This window comes from Psammomys obesus, unplaced genomic scaffold (genome assembly GCF_907164565.1).
Source record: "Psammomys obesus unplaced genomic scaffold, mPsaObe1.curated_primary_1811, whole genome shotgun sequence".
Lineage (NCBI taxonomy): Eukaryota > Metazoa > Chordata > Mammalia > Rodentia > Muridae > Psammomys > Psammomys obesus.
In genome coordinates, this window is record NW_026596962.1 from 2,717,219 (window position 1) to 2,739,907 (window position 22,689).

Here is a 22,689-nt window from a genome sequence, read left to right on the forward strand (position 1 = left end):
ATCTATCTATCTATCTATCTATCTATCTATCTATCTATCTATCTATCTCTATCTATCTATCTATCTATCTATCTATCTATCTATCTATCTATCATGTGTATGTCATGAATGTCACAGCATATGAAGAGAGGTTAAATGTCAATTTGTGGAAGTCAGTTTTGTCCTTAATGCCATGTAGGCTGAATTCAGGTCCTCAGGTTTGGTGACAAGTGCCTTTACCTGCTCATCCATCTCACCAGCCCAGCCCTGTAAATTCTCACACCGCACCTCAGACCTACTGAACCTGAGACTCTAGAGAGGGCCAAGGCACCAACACTGATCCAATCCAATACTCAGAAAGACCAAGCAGGAGGGTGCTGAGTTCAAGGTCAGCCTGGGCTACATGGTGAGATCTTGTCTCAAAAACACACAAACTAACAGACAAGGCATGCTCACTGTGCCTTTGCTCTATGCTCAAGTTTGGGAACCTGCATTCCTGCTTCCTGAAGATGGGCTGTGTTTTTGAGCCCTGGATGACCCCTGCCCTGATTTGGGAGAGGGGTTTATAGAAGAGGAACAAGAAGATTTCAAGTCTTCCAGTGAAGGCCTTCAGGGTTTATGCATTACTTACTAAACAGCCATGAAAGGAAGCGACCCCAAACTACACAAGCGCACCTTTCAAGCAGCTGAGATGCTTTGAGAGAGAGAGAGAGAGAGAGAGAGAGAAAGTACAGGAGGACCAGGAACAACTCAGTGAATGGAGAGGAGAGGGTCAAAAGCAGTGACGACCCTCTGAGTCCCTCTGGTGCCAGATGAGGTTGAAGCGGAGGCCGCTGCTTACCTCATTTTGTGTAGGATGAATTCTGTGATTCTCCCAATGCTGAGAAATATCAGGAAGGTTTTCCTGTTTGCTTTGTTGCTGTTCTTATTTTAGGCATACAGGAGCAGCAATTCATTCTAGGCTACATAGCATAAATTAAAAAATAAATCTCTCACAGGGAGATGAGCAGAACAGTGTCACAGAAGGGGCTGAGGAGGGGCACAGAGGCTGGTGAGAGTGCTGGGAATTAGCGAGAGAATGGTCCTCACCCTAACGATAAACCATGAAGAGAGTAAAGGTTTGTTAGCATAGCTCTTTTAATTTAAAAAATTAAAAATGATTTCAATATTTTATGTGTATTGCTGTTTTGCGTGATGTATGTCTATGTGTCACTTAAAATCTTTTTTGGAAGTTTAAGACAGGATTTTTCGTGTAGCTCTGGCTGTTCTGGAACTCTGTAGACCAGGTTGGCTTTGAACCCAGAGATCTACCTGCTTCTGCCTCCTGAAGGCTGGGATTAAAGCCCACTACCACTGGGCTTAAGATATTTTATTTTTTATGTATATGAGTGTTTTGTCTGCACGTATGTCTGTGAGCCATGAGTGCGCCTGGTGTCCACAGAGGCCAGAGGGAGCATCAGGTTCCCTGGAGATAGAGTTATGATTGGTTGTGAGCCACTATGTGGGTGCTAAGAATCAAACCTGGGTGCTCTGAAAGAGCAACAATGATTAACTGCCACCTCTCCAGCTCCAGTTCTTATTAGCTTTTAGTGTTTTTAACCAAGACAAGTGACAAGATTACTTCTTGTCACTAATTAGTTTTGACCAAATAACGAGACAGCAAAGATGGGGAGAATGTGTAGGCTTGGGATATAGCTCAGCAGTAGAGTCCTACCTGACATGCACACAGCCCGGCTCTATCCTCAGCATTTCAAAAGGAAAAAAAAAAAAAGACATCAAAACACTCACTTTTGCTGTGCAATAGTGGCTAACACCTTTACTCCTAGCACTTGGGAGGCAGAGGCAGAGGGATGTCTGTGAGTTCGAGGCCAGCCTGGACTACCGAATAAGTTCCAGGACAGCAAGGGCTAAAACAGAGAAACCCTGTCTCCAAAAACAAACAACAACAAAACGAAACAACACAAAACAAGAAAAGCCCGCCCAGCCGCTTTAATGAGGACAGAGGGGTGGCTCACTGTAGAAAGCTTACGCTTACTGGGCCTTTGTGATGCCCCCTCCCAGTCCCCACTACTTCCCCCAAAATAGCAACAAAAGGAGGGGGCACAAAGTGGGAAGAGGACATTTTAGAGGCTGTGTGTTGGAATGTAGAAAGGGAGAAATCGGGGTAGATATGATCAAGAGACATGGTGCATCTGTATGAAATTTTCAGAGACTAAATAAAGATATTATAAAAAACAAAAAACTTAACTTCCCGAAACAAGTAGGTAACAACAAACAGTTTGCCTTGCCCGAGTTCATTATTAGGCAAAGATCATGAAAGAGGGAAAGGCTCTCCGTGCTTTATTTTCATTGTTCTGCAAGTCTGAAGATAATTTATGTCTCTGCTGCTGTTTTACTAATAATCCCCAAGAGGCAAGCGCCTCTCAGCATCAACCCTGCGTGAAAAGGAGAAAACAAAAGTAGAAGTCAGCAAACACGCCTTCCGAAGCTGGATGACACCAGCCAATGAGCCCTCTCTGAGATGCTACAGGGTTTGTTTGGGGCGGGGTGTGTGTGTGTGTGTGTGTGTGTGTGTGTGTGTGTGTGTGCTGACATTTCACAATGGCCTGGAGCGCTTGTGAGATGCCAGCTCCATCAAAGATGTCACATTTTGAAATGACTTCTTATCTCCAAGCTATCAGCTGTTGGACTTGGGCAGACTCCAGATTCTTGCAGATTTGAGGTTTTTTTTTTTTTTTTTTTTTTTTTTTTTTCTTGTATCCAGGTGGTGAAGGAAAACCTGCATAATTTATAAGTTATTCTTCTTCTGGTTTTGAAGCCTGTTTGGTTGGAAGCCAGAAAGATAAATCTGAAATTTCAGCAGTCCCCAAGTTCTTACTGTGATGATGGAATTAGTGGCTGATGCTCTCTGGTGGGGCTCATACATGCTGATCCTAATGTCAGTGTCATTTGCCTGTGGCCCATCTGGTTGGGTAGTTGACATGGATTCCAGATGGGTCATAAACAGAGCAGCCTGTGACTGCCCATAGTCTTGTGGCTCAATCATCTGTCTCTCACAGCGTTTGTAATCCTCACCCTGAGAACTGTGCAGGAGTGTGGAACTTAGTAGAGTCAAATGGAATTCTTACAACAGGCCTGGACTAGCGGAGGTGGAGGACGGAGCTGCGCCTGATAGTGAGTGTCACGTGGACCTGGCACATCTACAGCTCTCACAGAAGTCACTACTGCCTCAAACAAAACACTTCTGCAGGGACACAGGATGCCTGTCCCACTTCTGTTCATCTATCCTTGGATAGAAGCCATGCTTGTGGTTAATCATCGTGACCAAGGACTACTGTCTCAAAAGCTCTGATGCTACTCTCTTTACTCTTGTCTGTCTGTGTGTGTGTGTTCACATGTGTAAGGCAGTGTTATCTATCACCATCGTCACCACCACCACCACCACCATCATCATCATCAGTTTAGGCAGGATTCCCTGCTAGCCTGACCCTTATCAAGTAGCTTGGGGTAGTTAGCCACTAAGCCCAAGGGATCGATTTGGTTTTGCTCCCTCAGCTCTGGACTTACAACACTTTCTTTCTTTCTCTTTTTCATAACATGACTTCTGGGGATGGAACTCTGGCCCTCGTACCCACTTTTCTGACTGAGCACTCTCCTCGGCTTTTTTACTTTAAAAGCTTCCCTTCCCCAGGCCTCTTCATATGGATGTTCATTTCACCAGCACCTGTGTCTTACCATAACGACGCTTCAGTATTCTATTCTCAAGTATCAGTGTCCTCTAGAGAAGCTTCACTGCTTATTTCTGTGGACAAACATCATAGATGGTCAAAGAAGAAACAGGAGGAGGGGCTGGAGGGGCTCAGTGTTTAGGGGTGCCAGCTGCCCTTCTGGGGGGACCTGAAGTTGGTTCCCAGAACTGAGGTCAGTGGCTCACAACCAGCTGTAAGCAGCAGCAGGAGAGCCAGCCTCCTCCTCCAGCCTCCAGGCACTTGCACACTTGTGGCACACTTGTGGCACACTTGTGGCACACTTGTGGCACACATGCGCACTCATGCACATAGCACAAATAAAAACAAAGGTTTCGAAAACAGCAGAAAGAAAATTCATTCCAAGTTGTTGTACACAATATACTCTTACAGTCCAAGGTGAAAGTGATATGGTTGGCCACAGTCCCAGAGCCTTGGCTAGACTTAGTGACATCAAAGGATTTTTTTTTTTTTTACAGTAAAACTTTAGTTGATGATCTACGGTAGCAGCTTGTGTAAAGGAAGCACTTGTACACAACACTCTGGGGAAAGAAGGTCATGGCCTGGGCATTTCCTCCTGACAGGTGGACTCTGTGGTCACAGTCCTGTGGTCAGCACCTCCACAGTCACTGTGACACATGGACACCAGGACAGAAGGAACCACAGGCCCCCTGCAGGGGCCACGCCGTGATTCCATCCCCGCCCAAGCTGCCATATTGCCGTGTGCTTTTTTGATTTCAGGTGGTAGCCATCGACGTAGACATGGCCTTTTTTGAGCCTAAAATGCGGGAAATCCTTGAGCAAAACTGCACAGGAGACGAAGACTGCAATTTCTTTGACTGTTTCTCCAAGTGTGACTTTCGAGTGAACAGGTGCGGAGCCCAGCGTGTCAACAGCAACCTGCAGGTGAGCAGCGTGAGGGGCTGGCGGCTGCAGGTGGCAGCACGGCGCACGAGGCTGCTCTCTCCCCTGCAGCTCCTCTTGAGGCTGCTGGAGAGCTTGTTTGGGGGGCCAAGCAGGGGCCTGCAGCTACTCCATGCCCCCCGTGGCTGCAGGATGCACGTCCTTCTCCCTGGGGAATTGAGCAGGAGGCACTCGCCTAGCCAGCTGATCAGCCCCGGTGATCCGTGGAGAGGCTTGTTCTCAGCCAAACTGCCTCACACCTAAGCAGAGTCATTCTTCTGGCCTCCCCGTCAGTTCTCACACAGGGAGAAAGGATGCAAGCCAGAGTTGGGTCCACTGAGGCTGAGTACACAGGAGCCCACCGAGAGAGCAAGGCGGTCCTGAGAGAGGGGCCAGCAGGGGAGGTTGGCCATCATAGGCAGGGCCGGCGGCAGGGGCTCACAGGGAGGATGAAGGTGTGGGTCCTGGAGGTCAGGCCTGAGGAGATGAGCAGGACTGGCCTCTGGCTCATCAGCCCCAGCGCATTGGCAGGTAGGGAGACTCCAATCCCAGGCTGAGTTTCTCTCCCATTCCTTTTCTTCCACATCACCATCCTTACCAACCTCACCTGATCCTTCCAGGCTGGTGGGTGTGACCATGGGCCCCCAGGTGCCCAGCCAGCGAGGGCAGCCTGGAGGATGCCCACGCTGCTTAGCTCACTGCCACCTGCCACGGTCACTCTCTCTCCTGTCCCCGTGCCCTAGAGACTCTAATTCTGTCTCCAGCCCCTCCCCACCTACAGCTGCCCCTAGTCTATCCTCCCAAGGAGCTTTAAACCTCGGGGCTGATGGGAGTCCTGAGCTGAAGCACAGCAGATTAAGCAGGTGCGCAAGAAGGCACACCTGGGGCTTTCCTACCCTGAAGGAGAGCCCGGCAACAGAGCTGTCAAGCTGGTGGAGCTCACCCAGGCAAGGCAAAAGCCAGGCTGTCAGTACAGCATCTACACAGACTTCGGGTTGAGTGCCAGGGTCGTCAGGTATCTCCACTTCAAGAAGGCCCATCCGTGACATGGGCTTTCGGGGTGCCATCTCAGCCCCTTCTGTGTGGAGCTACCCCTGGATAGATCTGTGATTCCCCAGCCCTTGAGCCATGCAGACAAGATGGTTTTCACCCAGACCCTACCATCTCTGATGTCATCGACAAGTCTCTGCTTTCAGAGAAACCAAGAACTGGCAAAAATGGCTCTGTGGGTAAAGTCACTTGCCAGGCCCAACGTCTTGGTTTTGATTCCTGGAATTCACATGGTAGAGAGAACTGACTCCTGCAAGCTGTCCTCTGACCACACACACACACACACACACACACACACACACACACACACACGGCTCTTACAGATTCACTGAAAAGCCGGTGGAACCTTGAACCAAAGAAAACTGGTAGAACAGGTGTAGTGAGACACAGATGACAAAATCCAAAAGGCTGAAGAATTTAGGAAATTATCTCATCTCGTCACTTAGAGACATAATTAAAATTATGCTAACTAACACTCAACAATGATATGCTTTTGCCAGTTGGGACTAGTCCTTAAAATGCTATTAATTAACAGGTGATGCTCTAGGGAGTTAGGTGAATGTTTCCTTAGAGTGATGTGACGTTCTGGCTTTGCAGCGGATGTGGACACACTCATCCCTGTGCCTGACTCTTTACTGACCTTGAATACAGCTCCAGAAGGGAACACGAGCTTTGTTTGTGATGTAGTATAATGCACTAAATGAAAAAGGTCAGGTTGTAAGCCAGCTTTGTAGTATGAGTTCACCTTTACTAGATAAAGACAGATGCACTCATACTAGTTGGCTTCCGTCGCTGTGACAAGATGCCTGATACAAACAGCTTAAGTGAAGAAAATTTCCCTTGGGTCATGATTGCAGAGGTTTCGGTCTGTGGTCAGCTGGCTCCTTTTGGGGAGAGACGGGGCGTAGCTTCCTGGCTGGGGCACGCGGCGAAGAAGAGCTGTTTACTGCATGGTGGCAGGGAAGCAAGGCCAGAGAGGAAAAGACTCCATCCCTGCCTCCCTTGCAAGGCACACGCCAAAGCCCTGGCTCACTCCCAGGTCTTAATGCCCCCACCGTGTCCTCACAGCACCGTTAGGTGGCTTGCTAGGCCTTCGGCACACAGGCCTTTGAGGCACCGTTAAGGTGGAATCATTACCTGATGAAGTCCGCTGCTGTCTCCAAGAGCATTTGGCGGAGCCATGGCCTCAAGCAGAGCCTGTGCTGGGCTTGTTCCTCACCAGCTCCTGCCTGTGCCTCTGCTAGAGAGGAACAAGCCAGGCAGGGTACATCCTCCTAGACATTTACATTTTTGCATAGGAAACTGGTAATCTCTAGTCAAAAGAAGTATTCTTTTAAAGTATTATCTTTGCAAGTAGCGGAGATGGAGGTGAAAGGTGCTCCTTGCCGATGAGGGAGTTTGGTGAGTGAGGCTAACAGAAGGCCTGAGGAAAGCCAGGCGGGAGCTGTTGTCTGGGCACTCCCGGGAAGTGCTCATGAGCCTGGGGACCTGAAGCCGGGGAGCAAACGCTGTGTGAGTGCCTGGGAACAGCTCCTCGGGCCTGTGCTGCTCCCAGTGCTGGTGCAGCCGAGGGTGCCCTGCTTCGCAGCACTGACCTGTCGCCTTCCCCTCAGGTCATCTGTGAGAAGATATTCCGGCACTGGTTCTCCCCCGGGAGCCCCGAAGTGTCCCCCCAGCTCCGGCTGCAGCTGCAGCAGGCCACGGAGGAGTGTGCGCGCCCCGGGGGCAGCTCCGGGGGGTCCCGGCCGTCGCCCCAAGTGCTCCCCAGGCTGCGGTGGCTGCTGCAGGCCGCCCTCAGGGAGCTGCAGGAGGCGGCCGAGTAGCCGTGGTCCTCGAGGGGACAGCAGCGACCCTCAGGCCAGTTCTTCTGCCCGAGCCATGCACGGGAGCTTCCACTTCTGGCGTAGGAAGCAGCGTGCACCTGGCCTCCCACCTGCGGCTGTGACTGGCCCTGCCCTGCTCCCCTTCGGCCGTGTTCGTGCTCTCCGCTGTCCCGGTACTCTTCACTTGACTTGTGGACGTGCCAGGGTGGAGTCCCCGAAGAGCACACACACACCTTGTCAGCAGAGATGGGGGCCACTGCGTTTCCCCGAGAGCCGTTAGCGAGCGGAAGGATGAGTGTGGGCGCACAGAGGAGATGCTCCCAGATCAGTGTGTGCGTGGGTGTATGCCCACAGGCGTGTGAGCGCATTTGTGTATACGGATGTGTATTGTATATACATGAGTATGGTGTGTTTGTAAATTCGCGTGGGCTTGTGTATGTACATGGTGGGGTTGCACAGATTCTCGGAATTAGGGTGTTCCTGAATGCGTGTGTGTGTGTGTGTGTGTGTGTGTGTGTGTGTGTGTGTGTGCTCGCTCGCATGAACCCGTCATCGCGCCTGTGAGTCTGTGAGCATACCCAGGGTGCACTCACGTGTGAATGCCGAGGTTGCGTGTGCCTGTCAGGGTGGAGGCTGTGTGGCGCGGTGGCTGTTCCGTGAGTGCGCCCCGGACGCTTGCGTAGCCGGCGGAAGTGTGATTTTCCTCCCGGGGAGTGTGGAGCAGCAGCCTCTAGTGCTTTGCATGTTGTGGGATTTCATGGAGCGCTTCGCCGAGCACGCTGTTCCTTCTGCGTGGCACCGCGTGTCTGCAGGGTGCGGCGTCTCAACCACAGGGACGGTGTAAGCGGAGAGCTGGTGGGCTCTGACTTCGGACCTCCGGGGAGCAGCTCGTGTGTGCCGCACTGTGGCACTGTGGGCACAGGCCACACGGGCGCCGTGGGCTCCCTGTGGTCTCCCGGCGAAGGTGGCCCGCAGACTTGCACAGGGCTAGGCAGGCTCTGCAGGGCTCCGGCGGAGGAGGCTGGGACCAGCAGGCGGACACTCGGCCACCGTCCTTCCGCCAGAGCTCAGTGCGCCCACACCGCACCAGTCAGGGCACTCGAGAACGATGTGATGCCTTGAGGGTGTGGAAGGTGAGCCAGAGGCTTACAGGGAGGGAAAGACAAAGGTTGAGGTCTGAGGAGTGTAGGGAACGACGGACACCTCACCTTTCTCTTCACGAGCCACGTTCCCCGCCCACAGCACCCACCCTCTGACCCCCGGGTGTGCTCCTGGGAGCTTCGGGCAGTGGCACGAGAGGACAGACGACAGTCGGAGGGCACACCAGCCCTGACACTCAGACCTCAAGGCTTTTTGGAGGGGCAGGTCCCCTGCCTTTCCCACCCCCTCATCCCAGCCCCAGCAGTTTGCCAGGCAAAGCGGGCTTTCTTAAAGAGTGCTCTCTGTGCTGCACCCGAAGGCCTGCTTTCCGGTTCTGCTCCTCGACGGGAGCCCGTGTGGGTCACTCGGCAGAAGTCAGCCAGTCGCCAAGCAGGTGCCCAGGTCTGGGCTGGCAGGGCGTCACAGCTGGTAATGCCCCGTGGCCTGCAGAGCGGGGCTCCCGCTTTCCAGGCTGAGGCAGCTGCCTCTCCTGGGCCTGTTCCACAGCAGTGGAAGAGTCACAGGAGGAAGATGGTGTGAGACAGCCTGGACGGCAGAGAGGCGCTCCGGGCTTCCCCTGGGGGCCTTGATGCTTGTGACCACTGCTCTGCCTCTGCCCTGGGAGTCAGGTGGCAGGCCTTTCTAGTGGCCCCAGACGGCTGCAGCTGCTAGTAGTTCTCATTTAACTCCAAACGGAAATACATGTGCAATATGTAATCACCCGGCACGGTAGCATCCCTTTCTGCTGGTTTTTGGCTACCCATTTACACACCACACACTCCCTGACTGAAGACTCCTTTTAAGGCAGTGGTTCTTAAAGTGTGGTGAAATTCTTTTGTTTGTTTATTTGTTTAAACTTTTCAGAACACTGCCTTTTATATAATAAACAAATATGGCATTATCAGTGTTTCCGCTTTTGTTTGTTTTGTTTTGGGAGGCTTGGGGTTGGGTAAACAGCCTTGGGCAAGCTAGGCCAGCACCATGTCACTGAGCTACGAACCCAGGGCCATATTTAAATTTGATTTTTCCAAGACAGGGTTTCTCTGTGGCCCCAGCGGTCCTGGAACTCACTCTGTCTCCTCCTGAGTGCTGGGACTAAAGGTGTGTGCTGCCACACCTGACTCATACTTAACACTTCTAACGGGACAAGCGAGAGTGGTTGTGCTAACACAGCTGAGCAACTGTACTCATGAGGAGAAACGCTGTCTCAGTTACACTCACCACACACAAAACACGGTCTTTACCTTACTCGGGCGCAGCAGGGTGTGCCTGTAATCCCACTCAGGGAGGCAGAGGCAGGCGGATTTCTGTGAGTTCGAGGCCAGTCTGGTCTAGTCTACAAAGCTACAAAGCAATTCCAGTACAGCCAAGGCTACACAGAGAAATCCTGTTGCTATAAACCAACCACCACCACCAGCAATAACAACAAACCCCAAACAAACAAAAATAACAAAAAACTTAACCAATCAAACAAACAAGCAAAAAGACCCTATAAAAAACACAAACAAACAAAAAAAAACCCAAAAACCAAAACCCAAAACAAACACACCCAAAAACAACCCACCCAAAAACCTCATTAAAACTGGGTTTGTGTTTTTTTAACCAGGGGTGAGCGTGAGCACAGTCCCCTCTACCACAGATTATGGAGTTTTCTGTATCTGGGAAAATCTCGGAAAACGCACATGCAGAGTGTAATGGATAAGCCTCGCCCTGGAAAAACCGCTTTCATGACCATGTGTCTCCCCTGCCAGAATTGGCTTGTCTTGCTCTGAGCCTTCCGGTCACAGGCCAGTTTTCAGAGATTATCCTGGTTAGCGCTATCATGACCTTTTGATAAAAGGATGTGCAGCCTGTTGATGTATGGCTGACACCTACCCACAGGCTTCCGGTTCTCTTGCACAAGCGACACAATGATTCCTGGATCCCTGAGCTGGTCATTGAGTGGGGTCACGTGATCATGAAAGCACAAACACTGCTGACATTGCTGAGCTCTCAACTCACATAAACGGAGGCGCCAACAGTGTGTGGGCTGGCCTCCTAGCTGTGCTCCTCCTCCTCCGAGCTGTCCTCCTCCTAGCTGTCCTTTTCTTAGCTGTCCTCCTCCTAGCTGTCCTCCTCTTAGCTGTCCTCCTGCTAGCTGTCCTCCTCCTAGCTGTCTTCTTCCTCCTAGGTGTCCTCCTCCTCCTAGTGTCCTCCTCCTCCTTCTAGGTGTCCTCCTCCTCCTAGCTGTCCTCCTTCTCTGAGCTGGCTGTCATACAGGAAAGCTACAGGAGGCCTGGGGATCGGGAGGGAGGGATGCATAGACAGGGAGAAGGAGAGGAGAAAGGATCTCATGTCTGTCAAGGGCAAGCACTCAGAGGTTTCTCCCTGATGGTTCCCACCTGCTGCTGGCACTGTCTGTTCTTCCTACCTGATAATCAAGCCTTTAGCACCTGAGCATTGGGGGACATTCCAGATCTGAGCATCAAAGGCAGCTTTGATGGCTCAGTTTTGAAAAGATGTAATAGAGGGCTGTCTGCATCCTTGCCTTGCTTGTCTGATCTGCAATTTTGGGTAAGTGAACATGCTTCCAAATAATTGTCCCACCCTTCGGATCTGAGGTCCACCTGGAAGACACTTAACAGCTGACAGTCGCCTTGGTCCTGCTCCCTGACCTGCTCAGGGGTGTGTCTTTTACTCTAACAAGTGCTGAGGCTTAGCATCATTAGAACAGAAGAGCTGGCAGGATGGCTCAGCTGGTGAAGGCACATGTTGCCAAACCTGCCCACAGGTTTTGATCCCAGGAACCCATGAGAACTCACTCCTGAGGCAGAAACTCATCCAGACCACAAACTACTCTGCAACAGTGTGAAAGTGGGATTGAGGTATTTCTCCTGAAAGGTCTCTCACTATGAGTTTGTTGTTTATTTGCTTCATTGATTTCACACCCAGAAATAAGACAACTTGCATCTTATAAGATCTGGAGAGACAGCTCAGTAGTTAAGAGTACCGGTTGCTCCTGCAGAGGACCTGGGTTAAGTCTACCCACATGGCAGCTCATAACCACCTGTAACTCCAGTTCCGAGGGACGCTGTTAGGCCCAGCAAGAGCCTAACTTCTGGTGAGACAGATTAAGGGAACTCGGAGACTGAATTGATGCAAACAAAAGAGGTTTATTCAAGCCATCTCATGATGGGGCTGCCCTCCAAACCATGGAGGAACAGCACCAAGAGACAAAAGCCTGGGGTTTTTAAAGGAAAAAGCGCAGGAAGCTGGGGTGTGTGTGTATGTGTGTGTGTGTGTGTGTGTGTGTGTGTGTGTGCTTGGCAGTTTAGGATTGGGTGAAGGCCTATAGGGTGGTTGACATTTAAAATGATTGGTTCATTTTAGGTGCCCAAGTCCAGTCAGTCTGCCCAGGACATCTGGACCAGTTGCCAGGCAACTCTATCTCTACTGCATTTCTGGACATTCTTCTGCAGCGGGGTGGAGACCTTTGGCATTCCTTTGCAACAGGGTGGGCCTTGTCTCAATTCGCCCGCTTCTCCTTTCTCCTTCTGCTTTCTGGAAAAGTACTGGGGGAACTTAGTTTAATATGGGGTATAGAATTCATAAAGAAACCTATAAATTTAACTTGTTCTTTTCAACGTGATGCTCTGTTCTAGCCCCCATGTTCATTGGAAACTACATGGGGCAACACATACATGCAGGCACACGCCACACATAAAACAAAAAGAAAGAAAATATTTTTAAAGGATCATGTACATGCACTTTAAATTTTATTTTACATGTATATGCCTGTGCACACGTGTGTGTGTGTGTGTGTGTGTGTGTGTGTGTGTGTGATAGCCCACATGTGGTGTTCACTTGCCGTATCAGAAAAGAACTTGTCAGTTCTGTCCTCCCACCATGGTTCCAGGGATTATAGGCAGGAGGGCAGGCTTGGTAGTGTTAGGTCCAAAGGAAATTACATTTCCATAGATTCTGGCAGTGAAACAAAGGCAGCATCCTCAGGAACTTGTGAAGCGGTTCCTCTCTACCAAAGGAGCCATTTCCCTTATCACTGGCAGAAGGGACAATAGAAATCTGTGGCTTCTACTAGAATATCAAAGCGCATGCTGGCCTCCAGGCTCCCTCAGTCTCACAAGTACCCGCTCCATGTTTCTGAGTCCATGCTGGCATCCTGACTCCTCTCAGCTCTTCTTACCTTCTTCCAGACCCTAAACTGCTGGAGCCCGCTGGCAGAGAAGAACAGTACCTGAGTGGGGAGTGAGGATTTAAAATAATTAAAACAAATCACACTACACATGGGATGGCTTGAGAGGTCTGTCAATATGATTGAAGCAGCATGGGTTTATTCCAGGATTTATTTTTTTATTGGTAAGGCAAAAACAAGTCACATCAATACAAAAAGAAAAGGTTCTTGGAAACCCCAACTTCTTTTCAAAAACTACCTCCCTACATCGGATATAGTCCTTTTCTAAAACTAATTCAATAAAGCAATTATGGTCCAAGGTCACACAGACAAGCTTTTAAGGAATTTGGAACAAGCTCTTAAGGAATTTGGCAATACCTCCTTCCCTCTCTGTCAAGGTGAAGGCCAAGGTGAAAGCAGTCTTTCCGCTGAGATCTAAATATCAAAGCAAGCTGGCAGACCAGTGGCTCCCAAGACTAAACTTCCTTTAGCTCAGAAGCATCTCTCCCCAGGGCTTCCATTCTCCTTTCAACCCTGCTACCTCCACCATTCACAGGTCTTTGTCTTCTCTTGCCCTCTCTGTCTTCAGTTCTCTCTACCCACTGCCCCTGGCTGCCTCTGCCTGCAGCTGCTTCTCTCCTGGCTAGGCCTGCTGTGCTGCTGTATTCAGTCTCTGACGTTCTGCTCTGTACTACTCCATATGTCTCTGGCTGTTCTCTTCTTCTACAACAGATCTATAATAAAACCCTTCACATTTGGCCACCTTATCCCAGCACTCAGGAGGCAGGGGAAGGCAGAACTCTGAATTTGAGGCCAGCCTGGTCTACAGACATAGTTTCCGGACAGCCAGGACTTACAAAGAAGGGAAAAAATTTTTTTTTCCTTCAACTACTCCTTAGGACAGTCATGTTAGCAAGTGACGTTACCAGCTGAGCCATCTTGCCAGCTCTTCTGTAGCATCTCTAAGGAAGCTCGGCCTCAGAAATCTGTTAGAGTAGAAGACACACCTTTTGAAAAGCACAGGGAGCAGGACCAGGGTCAATGTAAATCATAAGTGTTTTGTTTTTGTAACAGTATTGCTTGGTTCTTGAATGTGAATATTTACATGACAACGTTGCATCAAAATGTTGGGCACTGTTATAAGGTTCTAGCTCATGCAGAATTCTAGAACATCTAGGTCATCATACTTAACATCACAGCTCCTAAACAGTGCAGGGCTCCTTCAGGCACCTTGGCCCTTCCTCTTGCTGCATGTCTCTGCTTGCATTGCTGAGGACCTGGTGTTTCCATCTGACCCTTAGGCTGTGCTGGCAGGATCTCAGAGTCCCCTGTTTTCTCCTGTTTGACCCTGAGCAGCCATCTGTGGGGACTCTGTTCAGGTCATCAGAGAAGACCTGAATACTCTGCTAGGCACAGCTCCCCCTTTTGAAAGCACGTTTGCCTTTGTTGAGATCAGCTTTGAGAGAACATACAGGAATACAGGTTTCCTTCAGGCCCTTCCAACATTCTGAGCCTTCCTGTGGTGCCATTTTCTTCTCTTTAATCACTGCTCCTTTCATCCTGTCCAGTGTCCTGACATTTCTTTGAAGACAGAGATGAAACCAGAGTGAACAGCATAATAAGAGGTTATATAATTTGGGAAAGCTAAACCATTTTTAAAATTGGCGCTTTTGATCAGTGTCCCTGCTTATTGTAAACATGCCTTCTGCCGAATTGTGAGCGTGGCTCGTTCTCTCTTGCAACATTTGCTGGATTCGTTGGTAGGGTAATTCTTCTCCAAGTCTTAGTTCTTCCAGACACAAAGAAACAACCCAGCCCTCTCCTACTCACCAGGTGACTGCATAGGTACCAAAAGGTGGACTTCTCCTGGTGGCTGTCAATGGGAGAAGTGGACAGTGTCCTGGGAGCAGCTCTCCTTCCAGCAGTCACCCTGTGGCTCTTCATAGGCTCATATCTGTGCATACCCAGCCTAGGAACCATCTGGAAGGATTAGGAGGTGTGCCTTGCTGGAGGAGGTGTGCCCTAGGAGGAGGAGGTGTGTCCTTGTTGGAGGTGTGTCCTTGCTGGAGGAGGTGTGTCCTTGTTGGAGGAGTTATGTCACTGGGGGTAGGCTTTGGGGTTTCAAAAGCCCAAGCCAGACCCACTGTGTCTCTTTCTCTCCCTTCTGCCTGTGGATCAAGACATCTTGAGCCACTGCTCCAGCACCATGACTGCACTGCTTCCTGCGGTGATGGCAACACACTAACCTTTAGAGTGTGTAAGGCAGCAGCAAGGAAATGCTTTCTTAAATGTTTGCCTTGCTCATGGTGACTCTTGCAACTATGGCACGCCTCTAACCCTGCATCCTGCAGTTCCCTGGCCTCCAGAGTCTCCGTTCTGGGTTGTCTTGTGCTGAGAGGTCCATCCTTAGCTCCAAGCTCCAGGAAGGCCAGCAAGGGAGCACTAAGATGGAGCCTACGAAGGTCTGCACTTTGTGAACGCTCATTTGCGGAACATGAAGGCTTGCTTCCTCTGCGGGTTTTGTCCAAGAGGCTTCTTTTTTATAGCAATAGTTGAGATGAAAGAGAGAGAGAGCAAAAATCAATGTTTCAGCTTGCACTTGAAGAATGAACTCAACAAGCCCATGTTTCCTTCTCCTGGTGGCAGAATAGACATGAAGTTTGCCACTTCACCAGGGGACTACAGTAGCAGGAAGCTGTGTCCCAGAACTTGATGCCATCACAGCAAACTGTGCCTACAAGCTCAGGCAGCGACAGCACTGAAATGCTGGGTGTGGAGGCTCATGCCCCTAATCCCAGCATTTCAGGGAGTGAAGCAGGAGGAATTAAGGGCAGGCCGTACTACATAATGAGTTATAGGGTAGCCTGGCTGTAGAGTGAGGCTGTCAATAAAACAAAGCAAAACAAGGTGTAATAGAAGACTTGTAGCTTCCCAAACCTCCAGTTTCTGTCATAAACAATGGTTAAACCAAACCCCTGTATTAGCTATGGGCTGTCACTCACAGTCCTACTTGTGTGTGCAACACACACACACACACACACACACACACACACACACACTCCTCACTGGCTATTTGAAACAATACTAGGTCAAACTGTATCTGCAGTAAACAGACGTAGGGCCCTAGCCTGCCCCTGACCCTCCTCTCCCCTCACCGGCACACAGTGCTCCTCTCAGGGCAGAGGAGGGCAGGAGGAACCATCGGAGACATCCCAGGGGGCTCAGGCTTGCTTAGGGTACCATCTAGAACTACCACTGTTGGTGTGAAGCTGAGATCATGGCTGCCTGGAAAGCAGGCTTAGGTGTGAGCAAGCATGTGCGCAGAGAAGAACCTCCTAGAGCAGTCCAGCCTGATGGCCAGGTGGCATGTGTACTCAGAGGGCACAGGGACCAGGCCTTCCACAGCCCTGTTTCTGCTTGGTGCCTGGGGGTGCTGTGGCCACTGTGGGGTCCCGGTGGATGTGAGGGAGGCTTCTATACTGCTCAATAGTACGAGTGTCCATGTCTGCTAGCAAACCACGTGACACAAGAGGAGGCTCCCACCAAACCAGTGGAGCCTCAGATTGGGCCGGAAACAAGGCAGTGGATGCTTTCCCCCATTCTGCAGGAAGTCCCCTCAGGTGCTCTAAGGCCTGGCACCTCCCCAGAGTGACAGTGGGATGATTGTCTATCCCAGAGTTCACATCAACTCCCCATTGGACCAAAAGCTGTATACTCTCATTTTCTTCTGATGACAGTGTCCTTTGCTTTACAGAAGCTTTTCAGTTTCATGAGGTCCCATTTATCGTTGACCTTAGAGCTCAAGCTGTTGGTGTTCTGTTCAGGAAGTTGTCTCCTGTGTCAATGAGGTCAAGGCTCTAATGCACTTTTTCTTTGAACAGATTTAGTGTGTCTGGTTTTATGTTGAGGTCTTTGATCCACTTGGACTTCAGTTTTGTGCAGGGTGATAAGTATGGATCTATTTGCATTTTTCTACATGTAGACATCCAGTTAGACCAGCACCATTTGTTGAAGATGCTATCTTTTTTCTATTATATGGTTTTGACATCTTTGTAAAAAATCAGGTGTCCGTAAGTGTGTGGGTTTATTTCTGGTTCTTCTATTCGATTCCATTGATCCACCAGCCTGTTTCTATGCCAGTACCATGCAGTTTTTATAACTGTTGCTCTATAGTACAGAGATCAGGGATGGAGATACCTCCAGAAGATCTTTTATTGTAGAGGATTGTTTTAGCGATTCTGGGTTTCTTGTTATTCCATATGAAGTTGATAATTTTTCTTTCAAGGTCTGTAAAGAATTGTGTTGGTAATTTGATGGGAATTGCATTGAATCTGTAGGTGGCTTTTGGTAAAATGGCCATTTTTATTATGTTAATCCTGCCAAGCATGGGAGATCTTTCCATCTTCTGATATCTTCTTCTATTTCTTTCTTCAGAGACTTGAAGTTTTTTTTCATACAAGTCATTTGACTTGCTTGGTTAGAGTTACACCAAGGTACTTTATGTTCTTTGTGGCTATTGTGAAGGGTGTTGTTTCCCTAATTTCTTTCTCAGCCCATTTGTCTTTTGTATACAGGAGGGTTAAATCTGACAGAAGGCTAATATCCAGAATATATAAAGAACTCAGAAATTAAACAGCAACGAATCAAGTAATCCAATTAAAAAATGGGTACAGAGCTAAACAGAGCTAAATTCTTAATAGAGGAATAGTGAATGGCAGAGAAATATTTAAAGAAATGCTCAACCTCCTTAGCCATCAGGGAAATGCAAATCAAAAGGACCCTGAGATTTTACCAGAATGGCTAAGATCAAACGCTCAAGTGACAACACATGCTGGCGAGGATGTGGAGAAAGGGGAACCTTCCTCCACTTCTGGTGAGAATGTAAACTTGTACAACCACTTTGGAAATCAATCTGGTGCTTTCTCAGACAGTTAGGAATAGTGCTACCTCAAGATCCAGCAATACCACCTCTAGGCATATATCCAAAATATACTTAAGTACACAACAAGGACATTTGCTCAACCATGTTTGTAGCAGCTTTATTTGTAGTAGCCAGAAACTGGAAACAGCCCAGATGTCCCTCAGTTGAGGAATGGATACAGAAATTGTGGTGCCTTTACACAATGGAATACTACTCAGCAACTAAAAACAAGGAAATCATGAAATTTGCAGGCAAATGCTGAGAACTAGAAAAGATTATCCTGAGTGAGGTATACCAGAAGCAGAAAGACAAATAGGGTATATACTCACTTATAAGTGAATATTAGACATATAACATAGGATAAACATACTAAAATCTCTACACCTAATGAAAGCTAAGCAAGAAGGAGGACCCTGGATAAGATGATCAATCCTCACTCAGAAAGGCAAATGGAATAGACATCAGAAGAGGGAGAAAACAGGGAACAGGACAGGAGTCTACACAGAGGGCCTCTGAAAGACTCTACCCAGCAGGGTATTAAAGCAAATGCTGAGACTCATAGCCAAACCTTGGGCAGAGTACAGGGAATCTTATGAAGGAAGATGGCAACAGAAAGACCTGGAGGGGACAGGATCTCCGCAAGGAGAGCAACAGAACCAAAAATCTGAGCCTAAGGCTCTTTTCTGAGACTGGTACTCCAACCAAGGACCATGCATGGAGATAACCTAGAACCCGTGCATAGATGTAACCCATGGCAGCTCAGTATCCAAGCGGGTATCCTAGTAAGGGGAACAAGGACTGTCTCTGACATGAATTCAGTGGCTGGCTCTTTGATAACCCCCTTCCCCCTGATGGGGGGAGCAGCCTTGCCAGGCCACAGAGGAGGACAATGCAGCCAGTCCTGATGAGACCTGATAAGCTAGGGTCAGATGAAACAGGAGGAGGACCACCCCTATCAGTGGGCTGGGGAAGGGTCATGGGAGGAGAAGAGGGAGAGAGGGCGGGATTAGGAGGGGATGGGGGCTACAGCTGGGATACAAAGTGAATACACTGTAATAAATAAATTTAAAAAGTGAAAATAAATAAAATTAATTTAAAAAAACACAATAAAGGAATGATGTTAACAACTCCACCCCCCCCCCCCCAACAACAAAAAAGCTGTATAAGAAAGTGCTTGCTGCTGGGCAATGAATGTAGATCTTCATTTGACGCTGGTCTCCAGAGTCTGTTTCCCTGCTTCTTGACGCTGTCTCCCTCACCCTCTTTTGGATCTAGGTTCCAGCAGCTGCTTTGCAAGTCATTGCTCAGGGGCTGGGCATGATAAACAGGCTACTGTAGGACTTTTCAAAGTTCTGCCTACCTGGCTTTCTTTTCTTTTCTTTTCTTTTCTTTTCTTTCCATTTCCTTTTCTTTTTCCTTTCCTTTTCTCTTCTTTTTCTTTTCTCCTCCTCTCCCCTCCTCTCCTCCCCCTTCTCTCCCCCTCCCTCTCCCCTCCCCTTTCTTCTTTCTCTCTCTCTCTCTCTCTCTCTCTCTCTCTCTCTTGGTATCCTCTCATGGCATCACCTGTCCCTGAGAATATTAGGGCATCGTCTCACATTGCTTGAGGGCTGAGCAGGGGCATGTGAGTATGTCACAGACATCCTGCCATTGTGAATCACAGTTTTGTGCAGGAGAGATTATTGACACACATAGGCCTCCAGGGACATGAGCATTTGTGCCTCTTTGCTTGAAGTCACTAACTGTAGAGACAGAGTTGTCCTTACTCACTCTGCCTTGTAGCTTTCTGAGGCTGAGGTACTATTTCTGAGATGGTTCAAGTTTATGAGGCTCTTAAAGATGCAACACAACCACCTCATGGCCTAGATTACCACAATTAGCCTTCTTTCAAAGATGGAGGAGGCGAGGAAGTGAATGTTTACAGGGACACAGCCCTGTCTAAGACTCTGATGTCAAGGACTTATTCTCATGGGATTGCCAAAGCCTTCCTCTGGTCCAGGCAAACAATTGATCACTATGTGCTAAAACTAGCAACCACAGCTTCCCTCCCCCACATGACTGCCACCTGAGACGGCCCTTGTTTGAGGCCTCTGCTATCGGATTAGCTAGACCTGCCTCCTTTTTGGGATGTAAAGAGCAAACCCACCTCCATTGCTGAGCTTCTGGGTTGCTGCTGGTGGTCATAATGTGTCTCTTCCTGTGTGCACCTGATCCCAGCTTCTCTGCATATGTGTTTGTCCTTTCTTTGTTTCCTAAACCATCCAGCTCAAAGTGAAAGGTGGTGATTCTGCCCAGTGCTCTCCTCCAATCCTAGAATTTCCCAGGAAGAAAACCCAGAGTTTGGAAAACTGCACCGATTGGGAACAAGGGTCTTGGTTCTGGGTCCTGAGCCAGAGCACCTGGGTTTCTGGCACTCCTCCATGCTCTTCGGAGGCGCTGTCCGTGCAGCATCTCTGAACCACCTCCATCCTCAGCATCCCGTGGCTCTGCTAGTGCAGAGGACCGAGGAGGATGGCACACAAACAGTCAGCTCTCCCAGCTCCCAGCATCGTGCTTAGGCTACAGACCACAGCTCAGAGCCAGAGCTCAGAGCATAGAGCCAACCCAGGGACACCAGGGCTTTAGACAGAATCTGCCTGGGTAGTAGGGAGCATAGAACCAGGGGAGCATCGGGGGAAAGGCCAGGTCTTCTTGGTGGCAAGCGAAGCTTCATCACTCTAGCACAATATGGAAGGCCATGTAGACTGACCAGCCAGGCTGTAACAGCTGAAGGGGCTGCAGGAGGCTGGTGGAGACCTGGCTCTGGATTCTGCAGCCACGGCTCCACAGAGCCCTAGGCAGGAGCTGAGCAGCCAGGAGCTGATGTTGCCTAACCAGGGAGGGGCCATCTTGGGAAGAAACACCAACCTTCCTCCTCAATTCTTCAGTGAGGAGTGTTACAAATGTTTAAGACAAGAGAGGCTGAGGCCAAGGCGTGCAGGAGAAGGGCAAGGGGGCAAAGCTATTAATGAAGTTGAACTCTTCCCTGCCCCGTAAGAGCAACGTGCCTCAGCTCACCTCTGATGCCTCGGGAGCCCCATGAGACGGAGCACTTTACAAAAGCAACATATTCCCTAAGCTGCTTGGAGCCTGGAGACAACCACAATGTTCTTTTTTCACAATAGTGCAATTTATGCAGCCTCCTGAAGGCAACTTGCCAAATTTAATTCCTTAATAGCAGCAATGGTGATGCACTTCATGAGTGCAGAACTTGAATGTTTGAGGACGTTTAACGCCAAGATGCTTAAGAGAGAGCACATCCCAGGCTGGGCAAACTCACCAGCTTTTTTCTTTTTCTTCCTCCCAGGGGAGAATTTCTCACTACAAAGCTGGAACCCCGGGGGCAGTTAATAACAATGAGCATGATGTAGAGTGAATTATGTGTGAGCAGTAAGGATGTATGGCAAGACCTGCTGGGGAGAAGCCAAGAGGGCAAACAGGTGGGCCTTGGCCAGGAAGTGTGCAGGAGATCTGGGTGAGGAGGCTGTGGGCTGGCCTGCTGTGAGGGGAGGGCTGGAGACCGCAGAGAGGACAGTGAAGAAGCTCACAGGGTTCCTCCAGGGTCTGGGCTTTGAGGACGTGCCAGGAAGGAGAGTTCAGGGCTCTGTGGAGAGCAGAGCTGAGGGCACCGGGAGGACAGCACGGGGCTCTGACGGGGTCCCGGCACACCTTGTGAATGGCAGCTTCTGGACAGAGTCCACTGACTGGCCAGTGCTGTCCAGGCAGAAGTTCCAGAACCTCTCCCCGCTTTCCCACCACCAGAACTGAGAGAAGGGGCCGCCACTCCCGCTGACGTGGACTCCCTTGCAGTCAGTAGCAAGCTAAGTCTTCAACAAGCCTCGAGAGGCAGGCTGTCCACACCCAAGCACAGCATCCAGAGAGGGTGCTAGGCTGTGTGTTCCGCGGTGGCCGGCAGAGGGCCTATGCTGGGATGAAAGCAGTGACGTTCTGGCCTCTCAGCTCTCAGTTTCCCAGGGAAACTTATTTTGAACTGTTCCATTTAATAAGATTATGGGCCAAAGCCTTGGGAAAAAAATTCTAGTCTATAAAAATCAAGGTTATTTTTGCTCTGGTCATCAGCGTAGAACCATCCTGTGTGGAAAATCAGGAACTCTGCCCTACATCTGAGAGCGCCCAGCTTGGGGCGCCCTACCTGTCTCCCGTGAGAAGCTGTGTGCGTGAGCCGGCAGAGGCTGCTATGGCAGGCTGTGCCCACAGCGCACTGAAGCCGGGTCTGAGCCGGTGCCTGCTCTCTGAATGGCAGCTCGTGGCAGGTGCTGCTTGCCCAGCCTGCACATGTATGTCATCTATGTCTAGCTGCACTGTGATTTTCCTCGGCTTGTCTGGTTATGTGAGGTCCGTGTGCGCCTGGGTGTATTCGTGTGAACCACGTGTGTGCGGTGTTCCCAGAGGCCAGAGGGGAGCATGAGGCCTGTAGGACGGAAGTCACAGGCAGCTGTGAGCACGACTGGGTGCTCAGGACTGAGCTTGGGTCTTCGCAAGAGCAGCCAGTGCTCGGACAGCAGAGCCAGCTCTCAAACCCCCATTGTGTGGTTTTATCCTCTCTTCTCTCTGTCTCTCTGTCTCTCTCTCTCTCAGGAAAACTGGGTATCACAGGTGAGGGAGGCTTGGGGCCGCAAGATTACTCCATGGGTAAAACTGCCAGCCACCATCTCTAATGAGCTGAGTTCGGTCCCCAGGACCCATATTGTGCAGGGAGAAAGCAGACTCCCACGAGCTGTGCCCTCCACACACACACTCGCTGTGGCATACATACACCATGCACAGACGAGGTTACACACGACCCCATCCACTCTCGCATGCCACGTCCTTCAGAACGAATAAGTACATGCAGATTTGAACAGAGATGAATAGGGCTGTGTCTTAAATATAAGCAGACACAGGTGACACGGCTTAAAG

The 22,689-nt window shown here is 49.7% G+C and overlaps 1 protein-coding gene across 1 annotated transcript in view; it reads left to right on the forward strand.

Moving 5' to 3' along the window:
• Dipk1c (divergent protein kinase domain 1C) overlaps window positions 1–7,599 on the forward strand; it is a 21,136-nt gene extending 13,537 nt beyond the window's left edge. Inside the window, exons 4-5 of the mRNA XM_055598744.1 lie at window positions 4,467–4,631; window positions 7,292–7,599. Coding sequence (XP_055454719.1) covers window positions 4,467–4,631; window positions 7,292–7,501 — 375 coding nt within the window. The 3' untranslated portion in view covers window positions 7,502–7,599. The remainder of the gene's footprint in view (window positions 1–4,466; window positions 4,632–7,291) is intronic.
• Window positions 7,600–22,689: the final 15,090 nt, after the last annotated feature.